At 36.2% G+C, this 25,242-nt stretch overlaps 1 protein-coding gene across 1 annotated transcript in view; it reads right to left on the bottom strand.

Moving 5' to 3' along the window:
• Window positions 1–25,242, bottom strand: part of PPP3R1 (protein phosphatase 3 regulatory subunit B, alpha) — a 73,429-nt gene that overhangs the window by 39,203 nt on the left and 8,984 nt on the right. Inside the window, exon 2 of the mRNA XM_017522110.2 lies at window positions 209–248. Within this exon, the coding sequence (XP_017377599.1) occupies window positions 209–248 (40 nt within the window). The remainder of the gene's footprint in view (window positions 1–208; window positions 249–25,242) is intronic.

Genomic DNA, 25,242 nt, shown 5'->3' with positions numbered 1-25,242 from the left:
CTCCTATTCTGGTAACATAAGAAGACTGTATGTCGAATTCACTATCCATTTTAAATAGTTAAAAGCTAACATTGCTACAGAGTAAACATACATCACAGAGGTATATGATACACATACACACACACACACACACACACACGCACGCATGCACACACAGAAGAGATGTGCGAATAAAACTAGCTCTTAATAACAAGAATATTTGACTTACAGTGTGAGCACATTTCCAAAGGATAACTTGCCTCATTTCCCTGGGGAAGGGGGAAAAAAAGAAATAATTAGTCATAAAATAGGCACAAATTTATTTAAAAAATTAAAACTAAATATTTTTAAGTCAAAAGAACATAGGGAAATAAGCCATAAACTAATAATAAGACATCTATAAATTACATTTATATTTTTTTAGAAATAGGTAAGAAAACAAATAATACTGTAGAAAGAGTTCTTAAATCCAACTTTTCTGATTTATGGTTCTGTCACTTAGGATTTATGCAATCATCTGACAGCCATATATTTTAAATATTTTCAAAATCCTAAATATATATAAAATTTTATTTTTTATTATTATTATCCTTTGAGACAAAGTCTCAGCCTGTCACCCAGGCTGGAGTGCAGTGGCCCGATCTCAGCTCACTAAAACCTCTGCCTCCTGGGTTGAAGCAATTCTCAGCCTTACCCTCCTGAGCAGCTAGGATTACAGGCGCCCACCACCACACCAAGCTAATTTTTGTATATTTAGTAGAGACAGGGTTTCACCATGTTGGCTAGGCTGGTCTTAAACTCCTGACCTCAGGTGATCCACCCGTCTCGGCCTCCCAAAAGGGATTATAGGCGTGAGACACCATGCCCAGAGTTATACGTCAAATTTTAACATATTACCTATATAGGAAACATATAGGAAACATAATTTCCTATATGATGAGCAACTACATAAGAAAAATATTAATGGAAAGGTGAGTATAACTTGACAGCCAGCCGCTTGAAAACCATTTCAATTTTTTCTTTTAATACAAAGTTTTATTTCAGGAATAGACCCTAATTTAACATAATTTATCTGAACTCCTAATTTATATATTAAAAGAAGTAAAACCAACTATCCATTTTCTATACTAGGGTTTTATGTGAAATATATTTAAGAAAAAAATCTGTTCTAGGAAAACTACAGACCTGGGTCAATGCCTACATTTAACAACTCTGGGAACTAGGTGCAGGGAGGTCAAATATCTGGTGCAAGATCACACCATTTGATTAGCAGTGGAACCAAAAGTACTTCTTTTTTATTTTTTGGGGGCGGGGGGGAGGGGAGGGTGTCTTGCTCTGTTGCCCAGGCTGGAGTTCAAGGGCACGATCTCGGCTCACTGCAACCTCTGTCTCCCGGGTTTAAGCAATTTTCCTGTCTCAGCAGAGTAGCTGGGATTACAGGTGTGCAACACCACACTCAGCTAATTTTTATATTTTTAGTAGAGACAGAGTTTCACCATGTTGGCCAGGCTGGTCTCGAACTTCTGCCCTCAGGTGATCGGCCCACTTCAGCCTCCCAAAGTGCTGGGATTACAGGCATGAGCCACCACAGCCGGCAAAGGTACTTCTAAATCTAAAACAGTAAAAATCCCAAGTAGTATAACAGACTCACAGAGGTAGAATCATTAAGATCTTTAAAAAGGTCTACAGAATTAAAAGTAAGTAATTATATTTAGTTTTTAAAGTTTAGTGGTAAACTGAATACCAAGCGTCCTATACTCTATTATCTAATCTTGACCCTGCCTAGCAATTAAATAGCAATAAGCATACAATTGCTATTAATATAAGGGTACAATTAACATTGGAATATTTAAATATATATCTTAGGAAGCTACTGAAAACAACCTAAAAAATTTTTTTAGTATGACTATCTGGCTTTTAAACTCAAAGTACCTTTAATCCTACGTAAACTTAAAGTCTAATCACATTCAATTAACTGACATGTTGCCAATAACTAGTCTTTTTCTTGCAAGTTATAGCAGGTAACTGCATTTTTCCAGATCTGGTTAATTTAATATTAGGTCACCTTAAGTATAAAATGTATGTTAAAGTGAGGATAAAAGAAAGCAAACATTAATAAAGCTTGATATTATTAATGAATAGAGACAGATTTCTGCTTATTTTGCAGATTATTTAATTGATCTTAATATCCTTACCATGATTCTTATCTTCAGTGCCTTTCACACTCTTGCTTAATTTTTCTTAATGCTTTTTTTTTTTTCTTATTCCACGCTACCTAAAGTTTAGTATGTTTCTTGCAAGACTCTCAAGAGCATACTGGCATCTTATTTACCAAATTTTGCACTGCCACTATGAGATTTTTTTTTTTTTTTTTAATGAGTACCATTACTGCTTTATATAAGTGAAGGTAAAAAGTGGTTATGTGGTGGTTTCAAGCAGGATTTTAAAACTAGGTCCTTGTTTCTCCAGCCCACTGACCTTTACAGTGTTATCAATTCTTTATAAATGATACCATCTATCTCTCCTATTTATCTGTATCACTCCCAACTAAACAACATCCACAAGACCCAAGAACCAACCAGGCCAGGCCCCTAAGGACTTTTCTATTAACAAGGAATATCTCATCTCACTCCTAACCTTGGAATCCATATATCCAAAACATTATTGCAACCACAATCTGTCCCAAACTGACCACAACACATCCCTTTTAAAATTCAATAGCTCTCCACTGCCTTCAGGATAAAAAACCAACGCTCTTTAGAAAACTAAGTAAAGTCCTTTAATTAAGAGAACTCCTATCTCTGTAGTCATTTTCCCAAGCAGCACCATCATCTCTACCCTATAATTCCTGCTTTTTATTCCAATTCTGTATTGCTTGAACTTTTACAGCAAGAATGTCTTCATAGATTACCTTCCATTTAAAAAAAGAAACCAAAGCCAAACATGGCAATATAATTTTGTCAATACAGCCAAAATAATTTTGTTCCATGTTCAGTCTTCCTCATGCTTAGTCATTAGTAAAAACAGGAGTTTTGGAGATTTCCCTTTAGATCCCTCTCCCTACCCCTTCATGGTCAGCTTCTTAAGCTACCACCTGGGAGTATTACATTTATCAGTAATTGTTTCATTTACATTTGGCCTTTGGGCTATAGTTTATTGATCCCTGAACCTAATGCATAACAACATTTAAACAAAAAATACATATCAGTTTGTAAATTATTATATCAGAATTAACTGTAAAAAAATTGCATTTCTGAAGGTAAATAGTTCTACCGTCAATTTCTAGCTGATAGCTCTAGTCTAGGGTTGGGAAATGCTAAAATAATGATAGATACTGTGACAGGCACTCCTAATAAGGTATTGACATTTACTGCTTAGAGAACCACTCAACTAAACAAAACCATAAAATTATATCTAAATATCAAAAAAGTTCTAAAGCTAACATGTTTTAGGTTTATGTAAGAAAGCTTGAAGAATTCAAACATCCTGCCACATGACCAAGTTACTGACAAGATCACTTGATGATGAGGTCCATAAATATATCCATTTGCCTAAAATTCAAGATAGACTTTCCTTATACTATGCTGCTTTAAAAATTCAGTAACATCTGCCCATGAAGGAGAAATGCTATACAAACCACTTTACAAGTATGAAAAACCAGTAAATCAGAAAAATTGTATCAAACAACATTTTTCAGACATTGTCTGTGATCGCCCACATAAAAAAACCAAAGAGGTAGGCCCTTAGGATCTATGTCCCAGCTTGCTATCTGAAGAAAGTATCCAGGTTGCAGCACAGGAGGCGGAAACAGAAACACAGTCCTGTGATGTTACTGAATTGAAAAGTCAGAGATACATGAAATTCAGGTGGCCAAGGAGGTTAAACGTGTGAGGAAGAATACTTTAGAAAAGGGGGATGCATGTGAGACCTTTGGAGATCTTCTGCATAAAAGTCTCCTCCAGTCTCTGCATAAGTTTGAGAGGAAACTTCCCAAGTCCAGGAAAAGAGCCAGTATCAGGTTGAATAACTTTTGGGAGTTTGCACAGAGCTGGGAATAGTTCATGATCTCATGGGCCAGAGTGGAGAAACTTTTAAATGCACAGAGAACTGGGTCCAGTCCTCAGAACGGCTATACTGGCCATCAATTAAAGGCTGTCCTGGACTTACCTTAAGAAAGATAGAAAGCAAGTTTCCGAAAGATCAAACTTGGGTCTCAGTAACTTAAGTATATGACAAATTCTTACACTCTAAAGGAATAAAAAAAAAATCTAGCAAAACAGCATAAAATTCACAATGTATGACATCCAATATAAAACATAATAGGATGCTACAAAATGGATGAACCTTAAAAACACTATGGTAAGTAAAAGAAGCCAGACACAAAAGGCCACATATTTTATAATTCCATTTATAAAAAATACTCTGATAAAAAAAAAATACACAGAAACAAAATGCAGAGATTGGTGGGTGCTAGTTGCTGGGGGGGCGGAGGAATGGTGAACAATTTCTGGCTATGGGGTTTCCTTTCAGGGTGATGAAAGTACTTTCAAATGACAGAGGTGGTGTTTGCACCACATTATAAATGTACTAAATGCCAGCCTGCACAACACGACAAAGCACCATCTCTACAAAAAATTCAAAAAAAAAGGCTTGGCATGGTGACTCATGCCTGTAATCCCATCACTTTGTGAGGCTGAGGTGGGCAGATCACTTGAGGTCAGGGGTTCAAGACCAGCCTGGTCAACATGGTGAAACCCATCTCTACTAAAATTACAAAAATTAGCTGGGCATAGTAACGGGTGCATGTAATCCCAGCTACTTAAGAGGCTGAGGCAGTAGAATCGCTTGAACCTGAGAGGTAGAGGTTGCAGTGAGCAGAGATCATGCCACTGCACTCTACCTGAGCAGCACAGCGAGACTCCACCTCAAAAACAAAAACAAAAACATTAGCCAGGCATGCTGGCAAGTACCTATACTCTCAGCTACTCAGGAAAATTAGCCAGTTGTGGTGGTGCGCGCCTGTAATCCCAGCTATTCGGAAGGCTGAGGCAGGAGAATCGCGTGAACCCGGGAGGCAGAGGTTGCAGTGAGCAGAGATCACGCCACTGCACTCCAGCCTGGGCACCAGAGCGAGACTTCATCTAAAAAACAAAAAGGAAAATAAAAAAAGAAATAATGGCCCAAAATCTTCCAAATTTGATGAAAACTTTAAATCTCCAAATCCAAGTTCAATGAATTCCAAGTAGAAAATCATGAAAAAACACATATAATAATCAAATTGCTGTGACACAATATTATTAGAGAGGGAAACAGATAAACTACATACATATGACAAAACGACTACAGCATATTTCTTCTTAGAAACACCAAGGACAGGAAACAATGGAATCTGTTTAAAGTGTTAAAAAAAAAAAAAAAAAAAACTATTGGTTTTTATATCCAGCAAAGTATCTTTCAAATATTATGACAGATGCTTTTTCCAGATAACCAAAAACTGGGAAAATAAAAGATTAGGCTCCAACATACCAAAAAAAAATATCAAAAGAAAATACTTCAGGCAGAAGAAAAATGATACTAGATGGAAATCTGGATCTAGACCAAGAAATGAAGAATATCAGAAATGGTAAATATAAAAGACATTTTTCTCATTTTTAAATGTCTTTAAAACATGACTATTTAAAAACAAAAATAATGTATTGCAGGGTATATAAAGTAAACATATGACAACAACACAGAAGGGTAGAGGAAAAAATGGAGGGATGCTGTAGTCAAATACTGTATCATTATTTGAAGGTAGAGCATGGTATATTAAAGATGTATATTGCAAACTCTAAAACAACTTTTAAAAGGGGACATAATAAAATGGTATCATTGTGATGGTTAATTTTGTGTTAACCTAACTGGGCCAAAGGATACTCAGGTCTCCAGCTAAACATTATTTCTGAGTGAAAATCTGCTAGGGTGCCTGTAGAAAAGATTAGCATCTGAACTGGTGAACTAAGTAAAGCACTCATTGGATAACATCCTATCTGTCAAGTACCTGAATAGAACAAAAAGGCGGAAGACTGAATTAGTTTTCTGCCCGACTGTCTGAGCTGCAAAGTCAAACTTTTCCTTCCTCAATGCTCCTGGTTCTCAGGCCTTCAGACTCAGAGTAGAATTTATACCATCGGTTCTTTAGCTCTCATGCCTTCAATCTACAGCACCAGCTTTCCTGGGTCTCTAGCTTACAGACAGCAGGAAGAGCCTTCTTAGCCTCCATAATCATGTGAGGCAATACCATATAGTAAATCTCTCCAGACGTAGGTATCTTCTACTGGTTGTTTCTCTGGAGAACCCTGACTAATACAACCAGAAAGAATACTCAATACAGAAAGGCAGGCAGTTACAAAGAAACAAAAAGCAAATGAGAAAAATTAGAAAGTAAACAGCAAGATGACAGATTTCAATGCAAACATTTTGAGATTTATACATATCATAATGCTAAAAAGAGTCATGAGAAAGATGAAGTGCAAAAACATACCAATCCTACACAAATTCTTTCAGAAAGCAGAAAGGAAAGGTACTGTCCTGAACTCATTTTATGAAGCCAGCATTACTATGATGCCAAAATCAGACAATATTACAAAAAAACAAAACTACAGCCAGGCACGGTGGCTCACACCTGTAATCCTAACACTTCGGGGACAAAGGCAGAAGGATCACTTGAAATTAGGAGTTCAAGACCAGCCTGGCCCACATGGTGAAACCCATCTCTACTACGAATACAAAAATAGTGAGGCATGATAGTAGGCGCCTGTAATCCCAGATACTAGGGAGACTGAGGCAGAATTGCTTGAACTTGGAAGGTAGAGGTTGCAGTGAGCCAAGATTGTACCACTGCACTCCAGCCTGGGTGCCAGAGCGAGACTCCGTCTCAAAAAAAAAAAAAAAATCTTACAAAGCTAGTCATCAAAAGAGTGGTAGTGGTGTAAAAACAAAGATCAATGAAACAGAAGAAAGTAAATACACACACACACACACAATTTTCAAGAAAGGTTTCCAGGTAATTAAATGGCAAAAAAAAAAACTTTGTAACAAATGATGTTACAACAACTAAATAGCAATATGCAATAAAAAAAGACATTAAGACTTGAACAGATGTTTCACAACAAAAGATATGATTAACATCAAACAGGCACATGAAAAGATGTTTAACATCATTGGACATTAGAGAAATGCAAGTTAAAACCACAGTGAGATATTACTATACATCTAACTAGCATAATAAATATGGCTACAATTTAAAAATGGACGTATGAAATGTTACTGAAGTTGTAAATTAAATGATTATGTGGTGGACAGAATTTTAGATAGCCTTTTGAAATTCTGAACCCCTTGCATAAACACATTTTCTCCCAATTACTAAATTAAACACTAATCTAGTTACTACGTAAAAGGATTTTCCACATGTATAAGGTCCCAAATCAACAACCTCTGGATAAGATTTAACCAGGTGGCCCTGACCTGTAAGAGCCCTTTAAAAGCAATTTTCCCTGTGTGGTCTAAGAAGGTGAAAGTGAGAGCCAAAGCAGGAGAGGATTTCAACGAAAGGGAAGTGGAGGGGCCACACGGCATTTAATGCAGGCAGCCTGGAGGGGATGAGAGTGACTTCTAGTGAACAGGAACAAGGAAATGGAGCTCAATCTGTAAGAGTGAAGAGCTGAATTCTGCCAATAACCTGAACAGCTTCAAAAGCAGACTTCCCCAGAACCTCCAGAGGAGAACTCGGTCTTGATGGCACCTTGATTTCAGCCTTGTGATACTCTGAAGGGAACTCAGTCATGCAGTGGTGAGCTTCTGATCTATGGAACTATGAAATAATGAGTGCTGTTTTAAACCACTATGTTTTTGGGAATTTGTTACACAGCAACAGAAAACTAACATCCAGACACATAGTGTATGTGGCTAAAAGTAAAAATATTGACATACCAAGTACTGGTGAAGATGTAGAGCAAATGCAAATTTTATATATTGCTAATGGGAACTCAAAATTCTACCGCCATTTCAGAAAAGAGTGTGTTAGACTCTTAAAGTGTAACCAGAAATGAAAACATGTCCACACAAAAATGTGTACTCACATGTCCACAGCAGCTGTATTCTTAATAGAACAATCTGGAAACAACCTAAACATCTTCAACTGGTGAACAGATTAACTGTCATATCCAGACAATTCATTTCTGAATAGTAAAAGACTAATACACCCAACAACATAAATGAATCTCAAAAGCAATATGCTAAGTGAAAGAAAGCACAAAAAGCTATGTGCTGTATGGTTTCATTTATAAATGCTACAAAAAACAGACTATATAGTAAATGAAAGTTCAGGGGTTGTGGGCTAGAGGGGGAGAGGAGGAAGTGAATGTAAAAGGGTACCAGGTAACATTTTAGGATGACAGACCTATTCTACATCTTGACTATGGTGACTATACAACTATACACATTTATCAAGGCACATTAACTGTACACTTAAAACTAGTTAGTTTTTATTATAGGTAAGTTGTACCTCCTCAATAAAGCTAATTTTTAAAACTCAACATATTAAGGGCCTTAGTCCCAAGTATAACGCAACTGCTTAATACATAATTTAAGTCGCCAATTAAGAAACCATCTCACTTTCTTTAAAATAATCGTTTCACACCTGCCATTATTCAAAATTCAAAAACTGTATGGATTTATCTTTATAAGACACATACACATTTCAAGGTAACATGTTCATAGCAAATAACATTTTCCAGATTAATCTTACAGAGTCATGAGAAACCAAAAACTATTTACAATTACAGTAATCTTGACCTTTATAATTCATTCCTTAGTCTCCTTCCCTGATTTTAAACTCCATGAAGGTACCAACTGTCTTATTACCTTTTGATATCCTTTGCCAGATTTAACATTGTCCTAAATTTACTTTAAAGGGAAGAATTTGATTAGGTGCATGTTTTCTGGAACAGGTTATGTCCCATTTAAGCATCAATGTGTTAAAGTACAAGGTTTAGTAAGGGCATTAGAAAACTTGAATTTTTAAAAGTCCAGTTATTAAAGCACTTTAGATTTTCTCTTTTGTTTTGATGCTCACTTTTCATAATGAGTATTAAACACTTGGATCTGCATACATTTTAAATAAGCAACCAGTACTCTAATACTGAAGTAATATTTATAGTTCACAAAGAGTCTACAACCAAACAAGGAAATGTTGTCATGTCTTAAAGTCTACTAGATAAAGATAAATGTCTAAATATTCTGCCTGCATATCCTTTGAAATATTCAAAGCTTTACAGAATATATCTGTAAAATGTATTTTTATTCTCTCAAACTTTGTCACTTTAAGATCAAAGTAACTCTAAACAAAGAGATCCAAGTTTTTTTATTTCTTTGCCAGAAAATTTCTTTAGATAATAATTTCCTGATTCCTACTGATTTGATCCCCAAACTAACAATCGCAATAGAATATTTTTTAAATGTTGAATAACATGAACCTGAAAAATAAGCTATCTTAGGAATCAATCCAAATGACTCTACCTGCCGAAAGACAGACCACTGCCCAATTAATGTAATTATTATAATGAAATTAATTTTTTCTAGGGTAAAGTCACTGATCATCTTAGTAACTGTTCTAGAGCAGATTCCCTTATTCTTAAGAAATATAAAGCAAAAGGTGTGAAACCATAGATGCATGAATGTCGCCGACAGGGAGTGAAAAGATCAAATAACAGAAACAGGAAATAAAAACCAATGATACCAATGGCAGATCCAAACTTCTTTAATGATTTTAGGAGAAAAAAAAAACACTAAAAATTTCTAGTCTGATAAATGCTGCCATAATTACAATCTATAACTTGCTTGAATACATCCAGCAAATGTCTGAAAGCACACAATATATGTTAACTATTTTAAAGATTCTATTACTCACTTTGACAGTTACAATGTATCTCTTACTAAATGACACCTAAATTACCCCCACTCCTGTTTTTCCTTCTACTACCTAATGTTAACCATAATTTTTGTGTTTATCTTTTACTGTGCACAACTTTGTTGAAGTTATTTATTAATTAGTACTATGTTATTTTTGTATAGATTTCTTAAAATTTTTCTATGTAGATAGTCATAACGTCTGCAAATAGGATACATTTTTCTTCTTTCCAATTTGTATGCCTTTATATTATTTTCCTGCCTTACTGGACTGGCTAGAACTTTCAGCACTATTGAAAAGGGCAGAAATCCTTGCTTAGTTACAGATCTTACAGAGAAAATTCTCAGTCTTTTGCCATTAAGTATAATGTCAGCTATAGACTTTCGCAGATGTTCTTTATCCAACTGAGAACATTTCCCTCTATATTTTTCCAAGTTTTTGTTTTGTCTTGGGTTTTATTCTTTAGCCTGTTTAATATAAGTTTCAAATAGTGAACCAGCCTTACACTCATATAATAACCATAACTGATTATGGTGTATAATTTTTTGAAGTATTATTTAACTCTATTTGTTAATGTTTTGAGGATTTCTGCATTTACACTGACATGAGAATGTCATTTGAACTGTTTTTCCCATCTACATGAAGTGTCATTTCTCTCGTGCTGATTTAAAGACTTACCTTCTTTTTATAAGTTTGACTTTGATTTTTTTTTCCAGTCTGTTTTCTGTTGTTCAGATTGGGTAACTACTTCTACTTGCTAGTTCACTGATCTTTCCTCGGTCTCCTCTATTTGCTGTTAAGCCTACTCACTGGGCTACTGTATTGGTTATTATATTTTTCAGTTCTAAAATTACGATTTGATCTTTCTATATGTCTTCTATTTCTTTGCTAAGGTTTCCTATTTTTTTCTTGTTTCATGTATGTCAGTGGTTTTCTCTGAGGCTTGTTCATTTTCGAGAAAATGTGTGCCAAATACTCAAGTGTGAATAATAGATTGTATTAGTTGTTCTCTCTAGTAGTTTTGGTTTTCCATGAAAAAAAGCAGCTAGTTCAGCTTACAAATCACACAAGTGCTTGTTTTTCCTCAAAACTACTATTACAATTTCATATGTGCAAATAGTGCTTTATAGTTTTATCATTTCATCATAGAGAATATTTAAAATATGTGTAATTAATGGTTGAGATTTAATAAAATACTGCTTTATCAGTGATATTCTTCAGCAAAACTGGTGTTTTTTAAAAGCACAAGTACACAGCAATGAAGAATACAACTTCTAGTAAAGTATGGTGTTTCTGTTTTGATTCATGCTCAGGTACCAGCAAGTTTTACTAATGATTGCTTTTGAACCATCAATACAAATAAAAACACAGTAAAAACAAAAAATGTTTTAGTATTACTACAAAAACAGTTTTCCCCTTGTGTGCTCCCTAGAAAGTGTATTGGGGATCCCCAAGTATCCATGAACCACTCTGAAAACTGCCAATCTAATCTTAAGATCTTATTTGGCCAGGCGTAGTGGCTCACACCTGTATCTCAGCACTTTGGGAGGCTGAGGCAGGCAGATTACCTGAGGTCAGGAGTTCAAGGCCAGCCTGGACAACATGGCGAAACCCCATATCTACTAAACACACACACACAAAAAAAAAAAAATAGAAAAATTAGCCGGGCGTGTAATCCCAGCCACTCAGGAAGCTGAGGCTTGAACCTGGGAGGCAGAGGTTGCAGTGATCCGAAATCGCACTACTGCACTCCAGCGTGGGCAACAATAACAATAAAAAAAATCTTATTTATATTTTGCCATTAGGGAATATCAACGTGTCAAGAACTGAAAGAGAAATTTATTAAAGAAAAAGAAAATACATATAGCAACAGAACCAGTAGACTATGCATCTACTCTATTTGTCCTAATATTCTATTATAGTTCTCTTTTTTTGTTGTTTTGTTTTGAGACAGAGTCTTGCTCTGTCACCCAGGCTGCAGTACAGCAGTGCGACCTTGGCTCGCTGCAACCTCTACCTCCCAGGTTCAAGCAACTCTCCTGTCTCAGCCTCTTGAGTAGCTGGGATTACAGACATGAACCACCATATCCAGCTAATTTTTGTATTTTTAGTAGAGACAGGGATTCACCATGCTGACCAGGCTGGTCTCAAACACCTGACCTTGGATGATCCCCCCGCCTCAGCCTGCCAAAATGCTGGGATTACAGGCGTGAAGCCATCACACTTGGCCTCTATTATATTTCTATAATAATATTCTATATTATCCTATAATACATATCATAAAGATATCCTTGCCAGGCCTAGTGGCTCATGACTGTAATTTCAGCACTTTAGGAGTCTAAGGAAGGAGGATTGCTTAAGGCCAGGTGTTCAAGACCATCCTGGCCAACATGGCAAACCCCGTTAAATTTTGTATTGACAATACAAAAATTAGCCAGCTATGGTGGCACACACCTGTAATCCCAGCTATTCGGGTGGCTGAGGCATGAGCACTGCTTGAACTCATGAGGCAGAGGTTGCAGTGAGCCGAGATCACACCACTGCACTTTAGCTTGGGTGACAGAGCTGAGACTGTCTTCTCCCACCCCCGAAAATAGTCCCGTAGTATTCTTTACAGCAAAAACAAAAACAATTGCCATGTCCCTCTTTAAATTATGACAAGGCTTTCATTCTATATTTCTTTCATGGCTGACACTTAAAGAGTATCAGTCAATTACCTTACAAACTGCCCCTCAGCAGGTCTGCCTGATGCTCTCTCGTATTTAGATACAGATACAGATTATACACTTCTTTGTAGAAGACCAGAGGAGTGGTAATGTGTTCTCCCCAACTATCAAAGGGCAGATAATGCTGATTCTTCTCATTACTGGTAATGCTACCTTTGATCACTTAGTTGTGTCTGCTAAGTTTCTGTACTATAAAGTTATATTTCCCCTTTTGAATTTATTATCTTGTGAGAAGATATTTTCAGACTACGTAAATATGCAAGTTACTCCTCAACTCTACCCATGATTTTAACATCCATTGATGATTTTTGCCTGAGTCAATTATATTAATGATGTCTGCAGTGACAGGCAGCCTCTAAGATGAACACTACCTTCTGATGTTCATGGCCTTGTGTAATCCTCTCTCCCTGTGTAACCTGCTTTCAACCAACACAGTAAGACAATAACAAAGGGGATGACACTTCTGTGATTAGGTTATGGAAAACTGTGCTTTCTATTTTGTTAATAGTTTCTATTGGTTTCTCAGTTTGCACACTTTGATGAAGTTTATTAAGCAAGAAACTGAGGGCAGCCTCCAGCCAACAGTCCATGAGGAAATGAATGCTGTTAACCACCAGTCAGTGTAAAAGTAGATCCATCCCCCAGTCAAACCTGTGGATGAGACTGCAGACCCAGTGCCAAATCCTTGATGTCAGCTTTGTGACACCATGAAGCAGAGGACTCAGCTAAGCCCATTATGTACTGTGAAATAACAAATGTGTGTCATTTTAAGCTATTACACTTTGGAATAGTTATAGAACAATAAGTAACTCAAGTATCAAGTAACTGCCATATTTTAACTTTCTAATTCCAACATTCTTTCAACATTTATGACTTGACTTCCTCCTATAAAGTGGTTTTTCTTTCTTCTCCATTTCTGAATGTGTATATTTACATATTTTAGTGTAGATTCATGGATTTTCTGTCAATGGGTTATAATCATTTATCAGTATTATCTAATTTGATGCCTAAAATTATTCCACATAGTGCCAGTGGTAGTCCCTCCCATTCAGGCTGGTCCCTGTGTCCTTTTGACATATCCACATCATTCTCCGAGCACTTGCAGAGAAGCAACTTCTGGCACAAGATGTTCCAAGCACACACTGTACTTTCCCTGCCCCAGTCCAGAAATCACCTATTCTCCAAGGACCTCTATATCCTTTTAGTGGATAATGGTTAATAGTATCTTTTGACAAAGAGAAGTCCTTAATTGTAATGTAGTCTAATTTATTTACTTCTTATTTTACACTACAATTAATCTCTAACACAATTACTTTTACTGAGCTGTCTAAATAGAACTTTTAATATATAAATCTGTATCTGTTTATATTGTTTTATGGATATTCTGAAGTATTTTTTATACATGCAAAGAGGACAACAGCCTGCTATTTGTACCCTTCTATGAAACTATTAATAAGAAGGAAAGTAGAAAATGCTCATGTGCAATATGCTAGGTATAATCAAAGTATAAAAATTGCAGAATTTTAGCCCCCTCCCCCAAACATACAATTTTGAAATTGTAGGGGTCTACAGATATCCAGGTAGACATAAGTACTCAGAGAATCTGCATTCAGGGGAAAGATCATGGCTAGAGACACAACTTTGGAAATTATCAGCATATAGAGAGATGGTAACCTTTCTCATCCAAGGAAAAGTTAATAAAAAATGGACAATACATCAAAACAAGTAGAATATCACATTTAAAGAATTAAAAAAGAGAAATTCACTAAAGACAAAGCAATTAATTAAATAAAGGAAGAGAACCAGTTAAATATGGTTCTATTCCAAAAATTTGTTGTTGTTTTTTGAGACAGAGTCTCACTCTGTCACCCAGGCTGCAGTGCAGTGGCAGGATCTTGGCTTACTACAACCTCTGTCTCCCAGGCTCAAGTGATTCTCCTGCCTCAGTCTCCCAAGTAGAATTACAGGCAGGTACCGCTACACCTGGATAATTTTTGTATTTTTAGTAGAGACAAGGTTTCACCATGTTGGCCAGGCTGGTCTTGAACTTCTGACCTCAGGTGACCCACCCATCCTGGCCTTCCAAAGTGCTGGGATTATAGGCATGAACCGCGCCTGGCCTCTATTCTGAAAGTTTTAGTATTCAACTATGGCTCTGTCATAGTCTATATTATTCTATAATGCTTTCTTATACCATAAAAGAATATAAGGATGTATATTCTTTTATGAATATACATATACATATTTTACTACAAGAATTCATACTCTAGCAATATTCTGGAAATCAAACAGAAATATGCTTAAGTAGGAAAGGGTTAAGAGTAGCAAAAGGGACAAACAAAAATTATTTCCCAATTTTTTGGTAGGTTCAGACTTACTATAAATCATACTAAAAGCAAGGTGTAAGTTTAATTTTTTTCTATAACAATTTCAAGCTATGTAGGTTGCTAGAAAAATTACCAACTTTAGCCCTGCAAACTATCTTTAAATGACCTTAAGAAGTGAGGTTTTCAAAATGAACTGCTGTTCTACTATAATATAAAATTACAAGTACCTTCTTGTTTACTGAACACACAAAAGCAGACCACGTTATTCTGAGTCTTTCTCTTATAGCAAAGTAAGACCTAAATTAAATGCAAAGAGATAGTTTCCACACATGGCACCAGTTTCTCATTATCTCACCACTACGTTGCAAGTTCCATGATAGCAAAGCACTTGGGTGTTCTGTTTACCCTTCAGATCATGATACAGAGAAAACAATAAATATTTTGAATTATCATTAAATATGCTTTTATAAGTACTTATTAAGTAAATCCCTTTTATTTCTTTGGGAAAACATATTGACTTCAGAACAACTGGTTCATAAGCTTTAGATATAGTCCACTTGCATGTCAATTTTCCTCTGCATGCCAACCCTCAATTTTTCTAGGAATGAGACTCCCAACATTTAGGTAAATTCTCAAGACTATTATGTCCAAAAAGGTAAGAATATTTTACAAACTGCTTAGTGCACTGTAAGCAATCAATTAATAAATCCAAATATTCAAGATTAGCACCTTACTCCCAATGGTATATTTTCCAAATAGCAATAAATATATGGCAAAAGCTTTATTAAAACAGAGATTTTTTTTAAGTCTATAAACAAAAAAAATCTGATAACTTTTTTCTTCTGTTTTTCTTCTAACCATGTAATTTCTTTTCCACTATTCTTTTAAGTTCTAAAATCCTTCAGATACCTCAGATAAACTAATTTAAATTTCAATGACTTCTTTCAAACTAAGTTGCTTTCTCAAGTTTCAAAGATTTTTTTAGGTAGAAACTAATGGATGTAGAAAGTAATCCTTAAAAGTTAACTATGTGACTATAAATATGAATGGAAAAAAGGGAAGTTAACATTCTCAATACAAAAACTCTGAAGTAACATTTACATGCTGAGCACTCAGAGACTTTACATACATTATCTCATTTATCCTCCAAACAATCCCCTGGGTAAACAGAGGCATCAAAAAGCTTAAGCAGCTTGCACAAGGTCATGCAGCTGGTAGTGGTAGAGACCAAATTTGAACTCAAGCTAATATAAATCCCATAACATTCTTACCAACATATCATGAAGCCACAGCCTTTCTGTATTATACAAGAGGAGCAAGAAGTTATTGCAGCCATTTTCTTCTCATCTTAGAACACTTAAATTCAAGTGGCTTGTTACTGCCAAATCACACCGGCACAGCAATTTTAAATGTCTTCCACATATCTAAAACAGTAGTCACAATCACAGGAACATGACAGTGACAGGGTGTAAGATAGGTGAAGACAGCTGAGAAGAGGAATAAATGGATAAAAAATGTGAAATACTATTACATGGAAACTTTCCAACAACTTATTGCAGGTAGCAATAATAATTTGGTACTACTTTCTAATTTAAAAACATATATAATAACCTCCTCAAAAACCAGAAAAACTTATATGTATGGCATTTTCAATAATTATAATTGAGAAAGTAATCTCAAAATAGGAAATAAAGTCCTGGCAATGGGACAGTTTCGATGATGGTAAGACATCATATTGACTATGGCCACGGGAAATAGCTGAAGTAGAGAGAAAACTAAAGATTAGTAAAATGGAGGTGGTCAACAAACACTAAAGCTAGAATGTCCATAAAGATGAAAAGTGATAGTGGAACACAGAGGGAAAGTGTGAGACAAGTACTTAAAGTTTGAATGAAAAATTGAGTAATAGGACAGATTTTAGATAGCAATGAGAACAGATAAATAAGTGGCTTAGCAGGAAAAATGAAGAATCTATTATGGGTCAGCAAGCTATGGCCCCAGGTCAATAAGCCGACCACCTGTTTTGTTTTTATTACAGCTTTATTGAGATATAATTTATATACTACACAAACCATCCATCTAAAATATACAACTCAATGGTTTTAGTACATTCTTCTTATTGTGCAACCATCACCACAATCGAATTTAGAGCATATTTATAACCCCAAAAAGTCTATATCTACTGGCAGTCACTCTCCAACTCCCTCTCAGCCTAGCCCTAAGTAATCACAAATCTACTTTCTGGCTATACATATTTGCCTATTCTGAATATTAAATACAAATGGAATCGTACAATATATGATTCTTTGTGACTGGCTACTTTGTATCTTCAAGGTTAATCTAATGTGTTGTAACAAATATTAACACACTTCTTTTTACTGGTGAACATTTCATTCGTATGGACATACCATATTTATTTATTCATCAGTTAACAGACATTTGGACTGTTCCCATTTTTGGCCATTATGAATAATGTTATTATCAACATGCATGTCCAAGTTTTTCACTTCATTTCACGTTTCATTTCTTTTATATACCTAGAAATGGAATTAGTGGGTCATATGTAACTCTATGTTTAACATTTTGAGAATTATTTTCTAATGCAGTTATAAACATTTACATTCCCACCAGCAATGTATGAGAATTCCAATTTCTCCACATCCTTAAAAATACTTATCAGTCTTTTTTAGTATAACCATCCTAGTGGGTGTGAAGTGTTATCTCATTGACATTTTGATTTGCAATTCTCTAATGACTAATGATGTTGAGGATCTTTTCATCACTACTGACACGTGCATATCTTCTCTGGAGAAATATCTACTCAGATCCTTTGTCCATTTTTAAATTATTTGTCTTTTTATTGCTGAGTTATAAGAATTATTTAAATATCCTAGACAGAAGTTTCTTATCAGACATATTTTGAGAAACTCACCCTTTCTGTGAATTGTCTTTTTATTTTCTGTCCTTTGAAGCTTAGATTTGTTAATTTTGATGATGTACAATTTATCTTGTTTCCTTCATTGCCTGTGGTTTTGGTACCACATATTAAGAAACTACCCGTCACCTGCATTTGTAAAGTTTTACTGACATACTACCATGCTCATTCATTTATGTACTGTCTATAGCTGCTTCACACTACAATGGTAGAGTTGAAATGCTGCAACAGACTGTTTGGCTCGCAAGCCTAAAATATTTATTATCTGGTCCTTTGCAGAAAGAGTTTTCCAACTCATGGTCTAAAACAATGCCAGCAACTCTTAATTACCCCTAACCTAAAATGGACAGCTATGCTTCACTTGATAGAGCTTGAGGGGAGATATAACCTTCAGAGACAAAGCAGAATTTTGGTTATGGTAAACTAGCCAATTATTCTGGTGAGGAGAATGACAACATAAGGGGATAGCTATGTACTGATGAGGGTAGAGGTCAGTATAACAAGAGAGGCCACGTACAGTTTTATTATTCACAATCCTATCAGTAATCTGGGACCCTTATTCAGAGTACCTAATAAAATACTGATGAGGTTGTTTTTACTATTTACATAAAGCCTAGACTCTGGTAATGGAAGATAACCTAGGGCCACGTTATAAAAACTTAAATGCCCGAGTAACAAATGTGGCCTTTTTCTTATATGGAAAAGCCACTGAGAATACAATGAAACCTAATGAAAAACCTTCTATGAGACTTTTTAGAAAGTTTTGCTCCCTAATAAAAACTTAAGGAAGCAGTCCCTGCTCTTCTTCGGCCAGAGGATGGTGTCTAAAATTGGGGCAGCCCTCTGCTGACATGCAGAGGAGCTTTAAAGTAAGCAGGGCTTATGTCCTTGATGAAACTGAACTGCTGAACCAACCCTGTAACTCTCCGGCTCTGAGCTTCTCATTCTGTGAAATAAGTTGCTTATGAAAGTCACTTTTAGTTAGGTATTGTCACTTGTAGCCAAAAATACCCTGATACATTCGCCACTTTGTTAATCAGTACATTTCTGACAATGGGCTGCACAGAAATTGGGATTATGAAACCTAGACCTGCCAAGAATACTACATACTGGTTTCCAGTAGTTCAACTGATTCTTTAAAAAATGTAGGGCCAGGCATAGTGGCTCATGTCTGTAATCCCAGCACTTTGGGAGGCCGAGGCAGGTGGATCACAAGGTCAAGAGATCCAGACCATCCTGGTCAACATGGTGAAACCCCGTCTCTACTAAAAATACAAAAAACTAGCTGGGCATGGTGGCGCATGCCTGTAATCCCAGTACTCAGGAGGCTGAGGCAGGAGAATTGCCTGAACCCAGGAGGCGGAGGTTGCGGTGAGCCAAGATCGCGCTATTGCACTCCAGCCTGGGTAACAAGAGCGAAACTCCGTCTCAAAAAAAAAAAAAAAAAAGTAAACAATTTTACAATTTATCAAACATCTTGATTACCTACACCAATGCTCACAAGAACTGTGAATCAGGCAATCTTGTGGTCATTTTACAAACATAACTTTTTTTTTAAAATTTAGAGTACTCCCAAACAGGCCTTCCAAATCCATATCCCAATCTTGCTCTACCATACCATGTTACTTTTCATAATATCAATTAAATTTACTGAAAAGCAATGTAATCAACAACAAAATTATAGTATTCTTTCAGCACTGAACAATTACTTGACATTATACAATTCCATGAGCAATGTGACCAGAGTGAATAATAAAATGCCCAAACAGCTGCTACATGTTAAGTTCAAACAGGACAAGCAGAGTAGCCAGAAGAAATCTAGCGCTTTATAATAGCTACTGAAGCACTTACTGTAATATTTCTCTCCACACACCTGACTGAATCCATGCTAAGTTTCTGGGGCTATATCTTTTTTCGTTCATCTTTATAAGTAAAATTATGTTTGATATATCCAGTAAGTGAATATTAAATGTTTGCTAAATGAAGGATATCAAAGATGTAGACTTGCACTAACACTTTATTAACCGTTCTAGAATCTCCAGAACAAAAAAGGGTTATGATAAAGTGGCTTAGGTAACCACTGTTCATAAATTTTGAGTTTCCTTTATTTACGAAAATGCTTACTTACCCTTTACAAATGAAAGTAACACCCTGACACCTAAGTCTCTACTCAGATATGTAACAACAATTCTGAAGCATAAAAGAAACTCTCTTTAAATCAACAGCAGTTTCCTTTCTGGTGGCTCTCCCATTTATGCCTAACACACTGGGGGTTTTCTAAACATTTATCTACAGGACTTGCAAAGGTCTTCCTAGTCCTAGACAATAAATATAACTTAGTTCCATTGCACCTCTGCATTAGGTGACAGATACCACAACAGGCACTGGACTTACAAAGATGAAAAAAAATGCATCCACTCCCCTCAAGGAGCCAACAGCTTAGGAGGGCAGGCAATCAAACATAATGAAACATGGAATGAACGACAGTGAAAGTTACTTACAAATGGCCATTAACTGCTTGGGAGAGTTGGGAATATTTTCGCAATGCCACTGTGGATCTTGATGTTTGCCAGACAGAGAAAGGGGAGGGACATGCAGACAGAAGAAAGAGTACAAAGGCACCAATAAGTGAAAAAGGATGAGGCATTTGAGAAAGCTGCGGTTTGAACTAATTACAGCATAAGGATGGCTAGAAATAAGGGTCAGAGCATGAGTGTCAAGCAAAACAGTTTAGATTTTTAATTCTGGAAGATGTAGCCCTGACTTTTAAATGAAAGCACTGACACAAGATTTTCACATCCAAAGAAAAACTCTCATGGCAATATGTAAGGCAGAATGAAGAAGAAAGAAACTACAGGCAAAAAGAAAAAAGTATGGAAGCACAACAATGTCAGTGGCAATGGGGATGAAGCAGCAGCTGATTCAAGAGGGACTGGGGGATCTAAATGAAAAGACATGTTTGCTATATAATATCGTATTTATGTTACTCAAGAAAACCTCATGTTCTTAAAACCACCCATTAAAAATAACATGGATTAAGGAAAATTCAGTCCAGAACAGACACTAAAACCTATCCAACTCTGTAACCACAGTACTAACAAAAACAAAATCCTAGTAAAAGTATTAACATAAAGATGGGCTGAATAATAAACATAATAAAAGACTTTTTAAAGGTAAAGATGAAAGTAACAGAAAAAGGTGTAAGAGGTACTTGAAGCAAAGTTAATAAAACAAGGAAAAAATGCATAAAGGTCTAGGAGAATGGTGCAGTAAATTGTTCCAATACAGATAAATAGCCAATATGAGTCAAAAGGAAAAATGTGGACTAAATGGACAGTATACAGTACCGTACTCTGTAGTTTGCTGCTTTCAGCTGTGTTAGTATATTCTGAATTTATCTACCACAACTTGGTGGCACAAGGCATTAATATGCTGGGAATATTATGTTTCCCTATTTACTGAGAGAATATAAGTCAATCTGTGTTACAGAAATAAACAGTATACGAAGTGCAACTGATAACTGCCAAGACTTAGTAGTGAAGAGATGAAAAAGTATGACTGTACAAGGTTTCCAGGTAAAAGTGCATGGATAGATACTGTTTCCATTAAGAAAAAAATAATAAAGACTAATGAAACATCAATATGAAGAAGATAAATGAATGTGGTTTTGGTTATATTTCATTGAGTTTGGGGTGTCTTAGGAACATCCTTATTGGATAGTATCCAGTAAGCAGAACTATGGACTGGAGAACAGAATGATGTGGGCTAAAATATATGAATGAATCATCAGTACACAGGAAATACATGAAACTTTGTAGGGGGGGAGAGGAATTTGTGCACTTACTGAACAAATATTTACTGAATTTCTATAATGTGCAGGTTCCTATGCCAGCAGCAGTGGTCCATAAAAGTCGTTAAATTAGCCTAAGTTTGGCCTGCGGATGCCTCTGTACTTGAGTCCTTACATAGCTACATCCTGGCTCAGTAAACCAACTGAAAACCTAAGAGTACACAGATGGTCCCTAACTTAAAGTGGTTTCACTTAACGACTTTCAACTTTAGAATGGTACTCATACAACCATTCTATTTTTCACTTTCAGTACAGTATTCGATAAATTACATGAGTGTATAAATAATAATTACAGGAATATATAAAATAGGCTTTGTGTTACCTATTTTGCCAACTGTAGGTTAATTTAAGTGTTCTAAGCTGAGGTGTACATTAGGTGCATTCAATGCATTTTCAACTTACAACGGGTTTATGAGGATGTAACCCCAATGTAAGTCAAGGAGCATCTGTAATTTTATAACACAGGTGAGTCTCAGTCAATTACAACAGCTGAGAGTCAGTCAATCACAGGCAACCAAAGATTCAAATAAGGCAAATGACCTGTAACCAATTAAGCTCTGTACCTCACTTCTGTCTCATACTTGACTTCTGTTTTCTATCTATAAATACTACTTGACCATGTTGCTGGATGAAGTTCTTACATCAGTTCTGATTCTGAGAGTTAACCCATATGTCAATTTTTCTTTCTCAAATTCTGCTAAATTGAACTTGTATAAAGATTTTTTTCCTGGGGGCTGGCCTCATGCCTGTAGTCTTTGGGAGACCAACGTGGGTGGATCACAAGGTCAGGAGTTCAACACTAGCCTGGCCAAGATGGTGAAACCTCATCTCTACTAAAAATACAGAAATTGGTCAGGCGTGGCGGCGGGCAACTGTAATACCAGCTACTCGGGAGGCAGAGGCAGAGGTTGCAGTGAGTCAAGATCATGCCACTGTACTCCAGCCTGGGTGACAGAGTGGGACTCTGTCTGATTTTCTCCTTTTAACAGATGTAAAACAAGACAGACAAGATGCCCATTCTCATAGAGTTCACATTTAATCATGGGGAGACAGAAAGTGACCAAACACCTCAAAACTAATCAATTTTGTGCTACAAAGGAAACTTAAAAGGTACTAAAGGAGTGTAACATAGAACATGACCTGACCTGCTCTGGGAGTGTGTGGCTCCCACTTAACTGAGAGAGTTTTGAGGCATTCTAGAAGCATATGCAAAGGTTGGATGGTGGAATAAAGCAAATGATCCTGGGTAAATGACACAAGGCCAAGTGGCTAGGGCGTAGAAAACAAAGCAGGAACATGCTGGAAGAGACAGAAGTAAGCAGATGTGGAATTTGTAGAGTCTTATGAGCTATGTTAAAGATTTTAGTCTTTATAATGCCAGAATTTTACATGGGCAAGTTATACAATCATATTTGAGAGTGTCTTGGACTAAACCCAGATCAAATGCTGGAAACAGACTAAAAATGGTCAGAGAGGTAAATTAACAACTAGCAATAGGAGAAAAGGTCACAGAAGCCACAAGAGGAGAATTTCAAGACTTCCTGACAAGGTCCAACATTACAAAGAAGAAATACGTTAAACCAAACACATTTAATGAATAGCTAATGGGATCTCCAGACACTACACAGAGGTCCCTCAGTATCCACTGGGAACTGGTCCCATTTCCCCATGCCCACCCCTTAGAAACCAAACTCCACAGATGCTCAAGTCCCTAATATAAAATGGCAGAGTATTTGAATGTAACCTATGCACATCCTTCTATATGCTTTAAGTCACCTCTGGATTACTTGCAATATCTAATATAGTTTTTATGCTATATTTTTATTTGTATTAGTTTTCATTGTTTTTTTATTTTTTTCCTATTATTTTTGATTCGATGTAGAAGTCATGGGTATGGAAGGCCAACTGTATAATGTCACCACAATTTGAGGTGTTATTATTCCCACTTTATATACATATGTACTGCACTAAGTAAGGTCTAGACAGCTTATGGTATTTGTTCAAGGTCATATTGCTAACAAATGGCAGACCTGGAATCTAAATTCAGATCTTCCCAACTCCAAATCTCATGCTGCTAATTAGAAGATTACTGTCAATGTGGTCGGGTGTGGTGGCTCATGCCTGTAATCCCAGCACTTTAGGAGGCCGAGGTGGACGAATATCAAGGTCAGGAGTTTGAAACCAGCCTGAACAACATGGTGAAACCCCGTTTCTACTAAAATTACAAAAATTAGCCGGGTGTGGTGGCGTGCGCCTGTAATCCCAGCTACTCAGGAGGCTGAGGCAGGAGAGTCGCTTGAACCCGGCAGGCAGAGGTTGTAGTGAGCCAAGATCGTGCCACTGCACTCCAGTCTAGGCGACAGAGTAAGACTCTGTTCCCCATCCCCCCACCAACCCCCGCAAAAAAAAAGAAGATTACTGCCCATGTAAGTTTCATTAAAATGCTGGTATAAAATCATTGTAGGTAAGTACAGTCTAATGGAAATTCCTGCCACAATGGATATGTTCTTTATCTACACACAGTAGCCACTAGCTACATGTAGCTATTGTGTACTTGTAATGTAGATGTGAATGAAGAACTGAATTTATACTTTTACTTAATTTTAATTAATTAAAATTTAAATAACCACATACAGCTAGTGTCTACTGAATTAAACATCACTGAACTGTGGTGGACTGAAAAACAAGAAATGCACAAACAGGCGTTAACAGCCAGAAGCAAGGTAAAAGCAGCATGACTGCCAGACAGAGACAAAGCTGAAGTATTCCTGCGTTTATAAGTTCACTCTTTCCTTGAGAAAGAGTGTAAGTTAGTTTATAATTCATGAAATTCTATTTGTTAGGAAACATGGGTACACCGTGAACAAATATATAAGTACAGATTTCTCTAATTACTCATTATCATGTGTTTTTTCCTGAGATTCCACTTTTTATTAAAGATTGCCTCACAAGAAATACTAGACAATGCCAGCTTACTGCATGCCTAAAACAGGGCTTGCTTATGCCATTACACTCAGGAGGATATGAAAGAAAACCATCCCTGAAACTAGGCAGATTAAGAATAAGTAAAAGTACTAATGGATAGCGCTAAAAAGGGCCAAGGGTAAAGGTTTCATCCTTTTTGTAGACTGCTATGCTTCATCCTATTGTAACTAGGTTTTAAAGTGCATACGTAATTCTAATATAAAAATAAAAATGAATACTCTGTGTTGTTTGCAAAAGAGAGCTGGCCAACACGAGTGATTTTACCACAACCAGAAAAAAAAGTAAATGTGACATCTGATCTACAAAAATGTTTTTTTGGGATATCCTCTTTCCACTACTTATGAGAAAGGGCCAGTTTAAAAAACAAAACAAAGCTCTAATGAGGAAGAAAATTACAGGAATCTATGAATTGTTTAAATTATTGGTGCTAAATTTCAAAAGATTTCCTACAGAAATCTTCAAACGTTTTAAATATTTCATAGTACAAGACT

The sequence above is a fragment of the Cebus imitator genome, unplaced genomic scaffold (genome assembly GCF_001604975.1).
Source record: "Cebus imitator isolate Cc_AM_T3 unplaced genomic scaffold, Cebus_imitator-1.0 Scaffold23, whole genome shotgun sequence".
NCBI classification, from domain to species: Eukaryota; Metazoa; Chordata; class Mammalia; order Primates; family Cebidae; genus Cebus; species Cebus imitator.
The sequence above is the reverse complement of the archived record's forward strand: the minus strand, read 5'-3'. Positions and strand labels throughout refer to the sequence as shown.